Source organism: Hyposmocoma kahamanoa, unplaced genomic scaffold, assembly GCF_003589595.1.
Source record: "Hyposmocoma kahamanoa isolate Upper Pololo Valley unplaced genomic scaffold, ASM358959v1 89, whole genome shotgun sequence".
Classification (NCBI taxonomy): Eukaryota; Metazoa; Arthropoda; class Insecta; order Lepidoptera; family Cosmopterigidae; genus Hyposmocoma; species Hyposmocoma kahamanoa.
In genome coordinates this window covers 3,912,140-3,925,306 of record NW_020654520.1, presented here as the reverse complement: position 1 = coordinate 3,925,306, position 13,167 = coordinate 3,912,140, and the positions used below count along the sequence as shown (strand labels likewise).

Genomic DNA, 13,167 nt, shown 5'->3' with positions numbered 1-13,167 from the left:
AATAGATGGCGTCCGGATATTTTATTAATTATTAAGGGTCGTATTCTAGAACTCTACTCAATGCTCAAGTCAGGACTTGAGTATGATTCAAAGCACTAGAAATCATATTCAAGCTTGCCATTTGGGTCGTATTTCCAGTGCTTGAAATCATACTCAAGTCTGCTCAAACCTGACTTGAGCATTGAGTAGAGTTCTGGAATACGACCCTAAGAATTTTGGCTTGGATCCAAGGTCATGTCTTCGTTTAATTATAGGGAACTTCAATAAATATTTTCCATTGTTGTTCTAATAAATTGTTTTCACTTTCTCTTAGTTTTCTTGTTTGGATTTTCTAAATAGTATTTTAAGCGGCAGGAGTCAATATTTATGTTTTCACTTTCAATATATCACATTATTGTCAGTTTGATCAAAAACTTTGAATTCGTATTTAGTGGAATTGTCAGGATAAAGTCTTGTAATTTGGTTTAAAAAAAAGGAATATAGTGCTAACAAGGTTCTACCTTTCTTCATCACTATTTCTTTCTTTGTATTTTCTTCATAATATACCTAAAATTAAAATAATCTTTGTAAAAACTGTAAGTAACTTCAAAAATCCTCCATTTTTGGCGATACTGGCTGGTATTCTACATAGAGTAATGTTCGGATCAGATCAGGCAAAAGAAATGACGGAAGGCCTTAATAAGGATTTAATTGAGCCTAAAGGTATCGATTTATTTAATATACTCAACAGTCCTTTTGAAATAATACTACAGAAATAACTATTATTTGGTATTTTCTTTATTTAAGAAGGTGCTTGGTTGGACATTTCACTTAGCACGCTTAAGACGGGAAGATGATGATGCGCTGCTAGTGGACTGTTCTGGACGCCCGGACGCCGCTCCTGGAGCTTTTCTTTTTCTATGGGCTGTGCTGGTAGTTGGTTGGTCTGGGCACAAAGTAATTTCATTAACGCGTCCTATATTTTTAAAAGCTGCATCAGGCGCTGAAAGAGACATACAGGGAATTTCCTGATCTGGGTTGTTTTCCTGTATTCCCCGTTTTGATTTTCTTTGCTCAATGGCTTCTATGACATAATCCGGGTCTCTAATAGGCATCTTTCTAGTGTGCGTGGGGTCGATCAATTCTGGCAACAAGCAATCGAGGTAAAAGTTCTTTATTTTTGTTTCCATTATTGTTGTCCAAAAATGGTCGTCCCTGTAAATAACTTCTGTTTTTATTGTAAAATTACTTCCATACTACAAACGAAAAAGACATTTATCTTTTTATGTTACATGCCCTGTATTTGATAATACCAGTTATGTTAAATTTTTATTGAATTGATATTCAATTATTTTTGTGAAATTACTCCACTAGTTTGTTATAATTATTAATACAAAGATCGAACACTCAGACAAAATTCCTTCGATCCGGCCGGATTCGAACCGACGTCTTCTTGCTTACCGTGCCAGACGCTATATCAACGAGTCCGGCCGGATTGTTGTTTTTTTTCCGGACAGGTCGTCATATAGTATTTTCAAAGTTCCACGTGCTATGTTATCGCCTGAAAACTTGCACAAAAACACCATATTTAAGCGATTTTGGGTACCCCTTCGTCTTCAATAAAATTCAAGAATGGCTAAGAAAATGGAGGATCAAAGCTAATGCGTCAAAGTCCGTGCAGATCACTTTCACTTTGAAAAGAGAAGATTACCCAGCGGTCAAATCAGGCGACCAACAACTCCCCCATAACAACTCCGTTAAGTACCGAGGAATGTATCTGGATTGTAGGCTGACCTGGAGGAATCATATCCGAGCGAAAAGAAAAGAACTCAACATCCGATATCGCGAACTATACTGGTTGCTTAAAAGAAACAGTGTGCTGTCTCTGGACAAACTTCTCATATATAATACTGTCCTTAAATCAGTATGGATTTACGGCATTCAGCTTTGGGGTACCGCAAGCAATTCAAATATGGCACTTAATACAAAGAGCTGAAGATTCCAAACTAAAAATCAACACAGTAAAGGAAGAAAAAAAAAGTACAAGTACAAAAAGCGACTGCACCACCACCCTAACCTGCTGGCAGGGCAACTGACTATCCCTAACTCAGTGAGACGTCTTAAGAGGCGCAGAATCTTAGAACTGGATCAACTAGTTTGAAGGGGAGGGGACTCTACACGCCAGTAATCACGCAACACATCTGCTCATAGTCACCCGACTGATCGCATGATTATACGATAAACAAAAAAAAATCAATCAAGGTTGTTACTAATACAGGTTTTTTACACATCAGTGGATTCGCATGCTGATTTTTTACTTCAACATCAGCTGATGCTGATTTTATCTATTTAAAAAGTCTAAAAAAAATGTCTTAAAAATGTTAAAGTCTTTATCATCAACATGAAATACCTTTTTTAATGATATTCATTTTTTCAATGATTTTGTGACAGCTTTAATCATTCTGACAATTTTCTCACAAGCTATGGATGATGGTTGAGCTGCTTTTTGGTCTTACAGTCTATATATGTAGGTTTGTCCTAAGTCACTATGCGAATATCCGCAATGAAATTCGGCAACAATCGAGCCAGAGGCTGATGCGGATGCAGATATTTTAATTTATGCGTAGTATGCGTGGATACTGATGCTGATGTTCGCAACAACCTTGTTATCAATGTATAAGAATATCCATCTGTTTCTCAATTAGCGTGCTTCGTGGTCAAATCTGCACTGCACTGCCCTGAATCTGATGTAATACTTCTACACTTCTTACACGAAATTCGTTCCTATAGGCGCATAATACGTCTACATTTCCTCTAGCGAGAGTAGATAATAACTATTGGAGCTAAGAAAATGAAAAAAAAAAAGAAAGTTCCCTAATCCTGTTGTTATTTACTCCAAGTTGTGACCAGATTAAATGAATTGCTGGTTACTGTGATGAAGGTCTACCAAGCGCTGGAAAAAAAAAAACATTTTTTGAAAAATTAATATTTTTAAATATTGTTTATATTTATTATACTCCAGAGCTGCAAAACGGTGCTATCTGTGTATATATCAGTGAACTCCGTATGTTGGATGCTTATAGACAAAAGTAATTATGAAGTACTGGAGTGGCACTATCACAGTATTGACTATCCAGAGGGGAAAAGGTTCCAGATCACCGATATACTGGATATTGTAAGTATAAAGTTTGCCAAGAATTCTGTGTGGTATCAAAGTATAAATGAAACATGTTTAAAAAAGTAAATATCAAACTTGAATCATTTATGTATTCTCCGTGTTGACTTTGACATATTTTGCCATATTTCAAGTAATTTTAAGTTTAAATGTCATTTGATGGTCTCATTGTTATCAAAGTTTTGTCGATTCAAAGAATATTGTAAAGACTGAAGCAAAGTCAAAATCTGAAGAAGCTATGTCGGGCGAAAAGTTGGATGAGGTAACACAATCCAACCCAACTGCAATAGTTTTTGACAGCTTTGTCATATACGTGATTTGGCATTATCATGATGAAATGCAACTCATATACAGATTTACCCGTTCATTAATTAATTATAAACTTTAAACTTTCCCGTCTTTCTTAAAATGCTCAACTTAAATATTTTTTGAAATGACCATAAACAATATAACATTTTAAAAGAAACAGTTATTTTTTCGTTTTCTGTTATTTAATGGTAAAATTGCTCGGACTTTTTGGTCAATTCATTACAAACGAATATAATCAAGCTCACTTCCGCATCAGCCTACATGTGTGCGTGTACTTGAACATATAAACATCAAAAACCATTGTCTTGGCAAACAAAGATAATTGGAGGAACTGCCTATTTATCACATTGACAACTAACAAATGAATTTTTGGAGAAAACTTAAAAACCTAAGAACTATCTCCAGTATTATGCTCATGGTAGTGTAGATAGAACAATGATATGTCATCATCAATGATCGGAAAAAGGTGTTCCATATATATATATATATGTTCCATAGATACCTGTATAGACATAGCTACAAGGAGCTACATAGAGTTATTAAAACCACCAAATATTAATGAATTACGTATTTCGATTTCCGAAAAACTCCTCTATTTCTTAAATAGTTAAGAAGATAAATAAAAGAAGAAAAAAACCGTAAATGGGTAACGCCGTCAAAAATGTCATGTCGATTTCCTAGGTACAGTAGTTGTGCCCTACGATGCAGTGAAAACATTTTCGGATATCCGGAATTCGAAACAGTAATTGATTAATATTTCGTGGTTTTAACAACTCTGTGTCGCTCCTTGTAGCTATATCTAAGTATACATATATCTATATATATGGAACTCCTTTTTCCGACCATTGGCCATCATGAACAATTTTTTGAAATGTTTGTATAGACAAACTTGATATATCTAATATTTAAGGGCTGGTATTTTATGAAAATGACACTGCATAGCAAGGAAAACTAACAAATGTAGTTAATCCTCGTTTCAGGCATGGAAAGTTACGCAAAACCTGCCTACAGCGGATGTATACGTGATGAAAGCTGAAGCTACAACGTTGCGTGCAGCTGGCAGTGATCCAAACAACCCTAAAGTTATTGCTGTCAACCTGCAGAAGGCGCAAATGGTCGCCATGATTGTTGCCTTAGTAAATGCTAGGAGCTATGATGATAGGTTAGACTCTTTGTTTACATTGATATAATATCATCAACATCATCATCAATCCTGAATTGCATGAGTGTCCTTCAAGAAATGGGTTAAGGCTATATATAGTCCACCACGCTAGCCCAATGCAGGTTGAGGACTTAACATAGTTTGCAAAGGTTGAAAACCTTCGAATGCTTGTTTAAACACTATTATTTCGTCACCAAAGCAAGATGTATTGCTTACTCAATATTCATAAATGTATGTAACTTGGAATTAAACATTGATCTCTCAACGGAGAAGCGACCATAGTAGGCAACTAGTTAAATTTTAATCAATGCGCTGCCATCTAGTGGTTAATAGCTGAATGACGAATAATTCGGGATGTTTACTAGTTTTCCAAAAAAGAAGCGACCACATTGCAGCGGTATAACGTTTACTTTCGTTTCTTGTAACAAGAAATGGCGGGCTGAGCTCAAGTTTGCGGAAGTCCGCGAACTGTTGGCACACGGCATCTAGCACTTCTGATGTATTTTGTTTTTTTATTGGTTTTTACGGTTCTGGGTACTTTGCCCTTTACAGCCAATCATCAAAATGGTTACAAATTTATTATTTATTGTTCCGTGTTGCCAGCTACTTGCTTCACGCGTTTATATATGTTATTATGTTGAGAAACAAGCAATTTTATTATTATTATGTCCCTATGAGAATTATTACAGTCTTCTCAAGAATTGCATGAGGTCATGAGTCCGACACTCGGAGGACTTTCGCTAATTTTATTAAAATTAATTTAAGTTAATTGCGAATACACATGTCGGCTATCATCCCTGGTTTTAGGAGTGACTTCACTCGAAAATAGTGTACGCTAGGTGACGTATCACTATTGTATGGGATAAATGGTAATTCTATACCCGATGTATGTGTATCGGATGGTGTAGGTATACACGTCGCGAGGTGTGCAGTAATTTTTAGATACTCTTCGAAAGCTGGGCAGTCTTTTTCTCTCGTCGTCATGATTTTGAAGACTTCGACACTTGGTGTTGTTATAGAATGCTACACATACCTGGTATTTCCCAGGAAAACACGGAATCTCAATTTTGTAGTGTAGGTATTTACCGAAAACAAGCCATAAACTGCCTAACGGATTATATATTATTAAAAGTTGCTTGGTTTCATGTACGGAACTTGTGTCGTAATAAGTATTGTGTGTCGTTTCTTGGTTATGTGCACTGAGACTATCGCTGAGAGTATGTAAGTCAAATACTTTAGATACATTTCGTTTTCAGCGTATCTCAACTAGAGGATGGTGTAACCAACACGACTTTAAAACAGAAGGTCTACTTCTTAAGGCCCACACTTCCATACAGGTATTATACTTGTCTATAGTATGTTAACTATAAGATGTGATTGTAGAAAGGAATTTTGTATTAAATTGCTGCTTATTTCATAGATTTAGTATATTATATACCAAAACTATGGCTTTCCTTGAAACACTGCGCCATCTGTGTGCATATTTAAGAAACAGTGATTACCAAAGCGCCATCTAGTTTAGTTTTATACAAAACAGAAGGCCAAGTTCTCGCCAATGGTATAGGTGTCACTACTATAGTAAGGAACACAATTAGATGCTGCAAAATGTAAACAAATAAAAGTCATTGTCAAAGTGTGACTGCAGGTGTCGAAAGTGACACTGGCCCAAGCCTAGTGGCCGCCAATAAGGAAATAGAATAGATAGAATAAACTGCAGGTGCGCTAAACCTTCTACTTTTATCGGAATTGGAAAAGGAGGAGGTCCTCATTTTCTAAAATTTTAATTATCTATTACAACATTCGAGTTCGAGAAACTAACTACAAATTACATCCATGACAGAATGGCGGCACAAAAATGTTTTTGACCCCAATTATGTTACCAGTGTCATAAAATTATTTCCGACCTGGAACATAGTCTTTTATAATAATTATTGTATTAAACGATAGTAAGTTAAAGTATTTAAAATTGCAAAATATGAAGTGTTCTAAGTTTTATTAGATTTATAGATTATTGTCCAAAATAGGAAACTACCGCTTAAAATGTATTTTGGCTCGTTTATACCCTTTGTTTATATTTTGGACATCTGATTATGATTCATATTACAATTATGAAAATGAAATATTTTAAGTAACACAACTACCCTCATTATTTGATGTCCATGTCTATCTCATAAATTGCACATCTTCTCTTTCAGATTATACGGAACTTTAGTGGGAAACGAAAAAGTATCAACAGATCAGACCGTGGAAATGTTACTGCAGTCTTCAAATCAGAAATCTCCGAACAACTCTCATGTATTTGTACCAGAAAGGTTACAAAATATGTTTCGTTACCAGAAGGACCTTCAAAAAGACATGTTGGGACATTGTTTGCTTCTAGGCTTGACATTTATGGACTTGTGTATTTATAAGAACCAAGAGAGTATAGATAAATTGATTAAAAGAGGTGAATAACTGTAAGTAAATATAATTTTTGTTATTTTGAATAGTTGTTGAAACAAATAAATGAGTTGTGATATGAAATTGCTTTGATTATATTATTTATAAAAAAACGTACTTTTTATGTTTGTTATTTATAGTGCGCGCGGAACTAGCTGGCCGCGCCTTAGGTAGGGACAGGGGTGAGGGGGCGGGTTGCTTGCTGCTCGCAACGCACATGAGATTAGACAGTGACGACCAATCTCGAGATATCGTGAACAATAATTGTTCAGTTATTGAAAAGAAAAAATTAAAGCCAATTGAACTTTTACAAGTTTATATTATACCTATCTAATTAATTGCAATGTACAGTCGGCAGCACATCAGGCCGCCACAAACTGTCAGATTTCCTCAATTGATTTTCAACTTAAAGTCCAGGGAATAGAGTATAACATTGATTGGATAAATTTGACATTTATGTATTGATGGACTTGCTGTTGTCCGTACATTGCAATTAAAAGTAAAATAAACCAAAAACAAATTAAATGAAATTCTTCCGACATATTTGAATCATTTATGAAATTATTATTAATTAATTAGTGTAACTAACACGACTTTGTATTTATAGATATGAAATTACTCTGACATATTATCCTCTGAATCACTTGATTCTGAATTGTCTGAACTTGAGTCAGAATCATCTTGTAAGTTTATAATGAATTCGTCCATCACAGTATCATATCTCATATCATGATTCCAGTATTCTTGTTCGTTTTTTTGTACGTGGTCGTCGCATTTTTGCCATTGTTCGGCAGAAAATTCAGAAAATAGTCTTGTTAGTATTGTAATTTTCTCGTCCAATGTAGCATTAATGTGATCTCTGGCCAGGCAATTTTTTATATTTGCCCACACAAGCTCGATTGGGTTGAGATCTGGATGATATGGAGGTAGTCTTAGAACAGTATGACCTGCACCTTTCAGAAGTTCATCAATCGTGTATATTTTTTCTGATTGGGTCGTATTAATCAAGCCCAAGAGTTCAGTTTTGACAATCGTGGGAGAAAAGGGCACGTTATGATTTTGCAACCAATTCTGCATATTAATTTTCATACAGGACATAGTCGGTTTCTTCTCAACTTGCACACAGTGGTAAGCTGCATTGTCCATAACTATGACTGAGTTAGGTGGAAGTTTAGGTATTAACTTTCGATCAACCCAGTTGTAAAAATTTGTAGAGTTCATGTCTCCATGATAGTCTCCTGTTTTTGAATCTGATTTAAAAATTAGCAGAGCATCGTCAACTAACCCGTTCCGACTACCAGCGTGAACTATTATTAAACGCCTTCCTTTGCCTATATCTGCATAAACACCAGGCTCCGACGAAGATTGCCAACATTTTTGGACATTATGACTTTGGTTAACGTAAGTTTCGTCCAAAAAGAATATATTTCGTTTGTCTTCTCTGAATTTTCTTATGGCCCTCAAATATTTCACTCGCCATTCAACAATGTTTGGTCTCTCTAATAAAAGGGATCTCTTCGATTTACATTTTTTAAATGAATATCCCAGTTTGTGCAAAAGTTCTCTTAAATAAGTTAATCCGCAATCTAAAATATTATCCTCTTTTAACACAGCATTTAGTTTTCGTAGACTTGGATTTGTTTTCTGTACCGTATAAAACTGATTTATTTTTCTTCTTATCACTCCTAAATCAAAATCATCAACTTGTATTTTCTTTTTTATCTCTTTTGGCCTTCGTGGAGAACTAAATTTTGCTTCCCCTGTATTTTGCAAGGATGTTTTACTTTGAGCAATCACTCTCCTTACACTTCGTTCTGATATCCCGGTTGCTTCTGCCACTAATTTATGAATATTCGCATCAGTTTTATATTCTAAACTATTGACATCGGCTTTCCGTTTTTTAAAAAACGTATGCACTTTAAATATTATTTCCTTAGATTGTCTTTTTATCGGCGGACTCATCTTGACATTGCAATCTCTTGTGCGTTTTGTCTAAACTAGCCAGAACTGTCAACGTGTGTTGCCGCCGCGAAGTCCGGCGCCGAACTGAGTATTCTGAGTAATGACATCAAGTGCCCCCGCCTCCCCGTCCCACCGCTCACATACCTAAGGCGCGGCCAGCTAGTTCCGCGCGCACTATAGTGGTTTTAGGAAATGTGGGGTCGAGGTTTTACTAGTAAATATATTTCTTAAATTATTTTTTATTGAATTGATATTCAATTATTTTTATGTGAAATTACTCCACCGGATCGAAGGATTTTTTCTGAGTGTTCGATCTTTGTATTAATAATATAACCAACTAGTGGAGTAGTTCCACATAAAAATAATTGAATATCAATACAATAAAAATTTAAATACAATGAATAGCGACATCTCTAACCGGGGCTGGTAGCTGTAAAGGTATCTAACTGGGTGACGAAATCTCATAGATGGCGCTACGGCTAAAAAGTCGTTGAAAAACCAAATACAAAGATACGACGCAAGCACATAGAAAAATTCGTGAGGTCCGCTGGTTCGTTCCGTGGCTTAGTTGGTATAGCGTCTGGCACGGTATCTAGAAGACGTCGGTTCGCATTCGGCTGGATCGAAAGAATTTCTTCTGAGTGTTCGATCTTTTTATTAATAATTATATATTTCTTTTTACAAATGTGATAGTCGCAGGTCTTGAGCGATTTCCACGATATTTTCCTTAATTTTGTTTTCAGTGATAAGCACCATGAAACTTAAATAACAGTAGCTGATTTCTTAAAACGAACTCTTAGGATGATAATAAATAAAACTTTCCCCTATTGCTTCAGTTGGACTAAAAAGTGTTTATTTGATAAAATACAACGAGCTTACTTTTTACAACATTTTACTTCTATTAAATGACAAAAAAAAACAAACAAAACCCTTAATACAATAATAATATACATAAATACGATGGTATCAACTTCAAACGTATCATAAGTAACTAACGTAAATGCAAATCTAGGCAAGATCATTACAGTTTAAGTGAAATATAACCTAAAGGAAAATAATACAACTAAAAATAACTATAAGTATTTTAAAAATTACACCAAGAAAGTCTAATTCGAAAATTTTCTATAGATCACACATACACTTTTGACCTAACCAAAGTTGAATTTTGTATTTAATACTGATATATCATTTTGGAAGAACTAGAAAATATATTTACAATTTTTTATTTTCATTTTTTAAAATGCCAACGGTAATTTTTTTTCGCCTGGATCTCTGTGACCATATCGCAACCAACTGTTTTTGCAAAATGATTCATATGGAAAACTAAAACTTAAATGTATTCAGCTGTTGTGTGTAAAAAGTTCGATCTTGTATTCTGGGATTGTCTAAAAATCAATTTCATATAGTCTATTTCGGTGTCCTGTAGTATTGTAAGAAAATATACTCTATTGTAACTTTGTGGGCTGGCGCTAATGAAAATTCCCATGTTTAGGCCTTGTAGTAAATCGCTACGGACAAAAGACGGTCATAATACATCACCCTGAGGAACCCCAGCTATACTCTGAGATGCGATTTTTTTAAATTGACCATATCATAGCAAGTTATTGTAGTTGAACAATGTTGGACAGTTGTCGTTGGCTGTCGTCAATTTTTTTTCCATATGGGTTAACAAAAGGCAATACATGTCTGATAAACAAAGTCAAATGCCTCTGGCAATTCTACTGGACAGTTTTTTAGTAGTAGTTACAGTAAAAACTATAATTTGTAACTATGTACATAACTAATAACTATTCATGGAAGACAAAATAATCACATTTGTCATTCTGTGTACAAGAAAATATGGCGGAGACATGTATACGGAAGAAATATTCGTAAATGGGAATTTTCAACAGTACCAGTTAATATCTCTGTAAAAACCTAACAACAGTGTAAATTACCAGTCTATTGTTGTATATTACAATAAATATGTACAATTAATGATATAACAGCACCCATTTCACTGAAAACCAAGTATGCATCGAGTATGTCGCCCATCACGCTTCTATAAAAAGAAAACTATATATAATATATCACCTTTATTGTATAAATCCGTTGTATATTGTATAATCTGTATATCTATTGTACTATTTGTATATGTTAATCATTTATTGTATTGCTTTAAATAATATCTGTAGCAAAAATAAGCTAGATAGGCGACGTGCCCTCCCCATTGACTCAAAGCTTTGCATTTAATAAAATCTGTAAAAAACTCAATCCAGACTACAAGATCATTAATCTAATATGTTTATCTTTTATAAAAAATTTAACAACACTTACTTTATTGTGGAACTGTTTCAACAAGTCTCTATTGTGATAAAAAATTAAGATATTACTGACAGCGGTCGGCGAGTGTGGCAGTGTGTACAAGGTAATATAGGTCTTTACGACTATACGATAAATTATATAGGCCATTCTTGTTGGCTACTAATTATTCGCCCCTATATTAACAACTACGATGAAATATGGAATTAATATAAGCACTTTATAATAAATTATTATTCAATAATCTGCCAAAAGTTTTGAGTTTATTGCACGGTTACTGCACTAACTGCAGATGTTTTCAACTGTTTTAAAACATAAAACTATACAAATAAAAGCTAAAATATCATCTTCGATAACTATAATATTGGTAATACAAATTATAAAACGTCCAAAAGAAAAGATCTAGATATAGCTACAGCAAAAATGGAAGACGTTAAAATAATTCGTAGCCAACGATCTAAGAAACTAAATTGTTATTCCTAAGCTCCTTCATGGATTCATTTCAAGCATTATGCACTAAGTATGTCATTTTACGCATACACCACTCGTATGAAGAATACTTCATAACAAAAGAAAGGATTGTAAGTTTATACTACACAAGGCCTCACTTTATTAGTTGACATTTATTAATGACAGGTTATGAGAACCAAATAACTTTTACATTCTGAAATTGCGAAAAAATAATTAATTCAGGGATCTGCGTTTATACGACCACGAGAAATACATAACATTTTCTAACAAATATTTTGCATGAGCCCTAGCGACAACTTTTACTGGTTATATAGATGTCAGCTAACAAATTAAGGCCATATATATAAGTGCTGGAAACTAAATATATAAAGATAACTTAAGCTTTCAGAGTAAAAGCTTCCGTCAATTTAATACACATAAAAACTTGTCATGAAGTATATATAGATTATTAAAAGCACTCAAATAAAAATGGACAATTATTTGTCGCCTACAGAATTTCCAAGATGTCTTTACCAAAAGATTTAAAAAAATGTTTCGGCGCCATGAGATCACTAATAAATGCATTTAAAAGAAAATGTCAGTGCTTGTTTAAGTTAGTTCGGAAATCACTTAACTAAGTTACAAATTTCGACACACCAAGCTAAGCATTGGTCGATGTAACTTACTCGTACATTGCTCCAGTACATTGTATCTTATACAATTGACATATGTTTGATATTAATAAAGTAGATATTACGTTTACATGCATAGTTATGTTCACAATGCAATCTTATTCTCTCCTTTTTATATTGTTAACAACTTAGAGTATACAAAAATTAAGTAATTGAAGTGATTAAAAGATAGCACTCCTGGTAGTAATACGATGAAAAGTTATTGAATAAAGATTACAGATTGCAGTTACCTGCAGAATACATTGTTGATTCGAGTAACATTAGGTATATAATGTGGAAATCGAAAAAAAATCAACATGAAATCTGATTCCATGGGCAATAAAAGGCGTAGAAGAGACAAGACGAAAAGAATACAAGACGATTACCTACACTACGGGTAGACAGTAAAATATTACGTTAATACATTGAAAAATAATGTTACGTACTGTAAGCTAGGAACGTGTATCAAACCTAAGTCGGCAAGGATCATATGAGATTGGTCTCGAACTTGGTACACTTGAAGTGTACCAATATAAAGCTGTTAGAATTTATGAATTTCACAATCATTAGATCCCAGTCCACTTCGAATTAAAATGTTAGAGAAAAGATACTGACTATAACGCTATTGCTTGGGATTCAAACAATTAATGACCGAAGTTGGACGGCACGCTTAAATCTACTGCAAGATATGATTAAAATCGACTCGAAATTATAGGCTC

At 34.2% G+C, this 13,167-nt stretch overlaps 1 protein-coding gene across 1 annotated transcript; it reads left to right on the top strand.

Annotated features, from left to right (window-relative positions):
- Window positions 1–3,000: 3,000 nt before the first annotated feature.
- On the top strand, window positions 3,001–7,136 carry LOC113236163. Its single transcript, XM_026472169.1, has 4 exons — window positions 3,001–3,154; window positions 4,444–4,625; window positions 5,882–5,962; window positions 6,821–7,136. Exons 1-4 carry the CDS (start codon window positions 3,053–3,055, stop codon window positions 7,077–7,079), a joined length of 624 nt encoding a protein of 207 aa, XP_026327954.1. The 5' UTR covers window positions 3,001–3,052; the 3' UTR covers window positions 7,080–7,136.
- The last annotated feature ends 6,031 nt before the right edge of the window (window positions 7,137–13,167 follow it).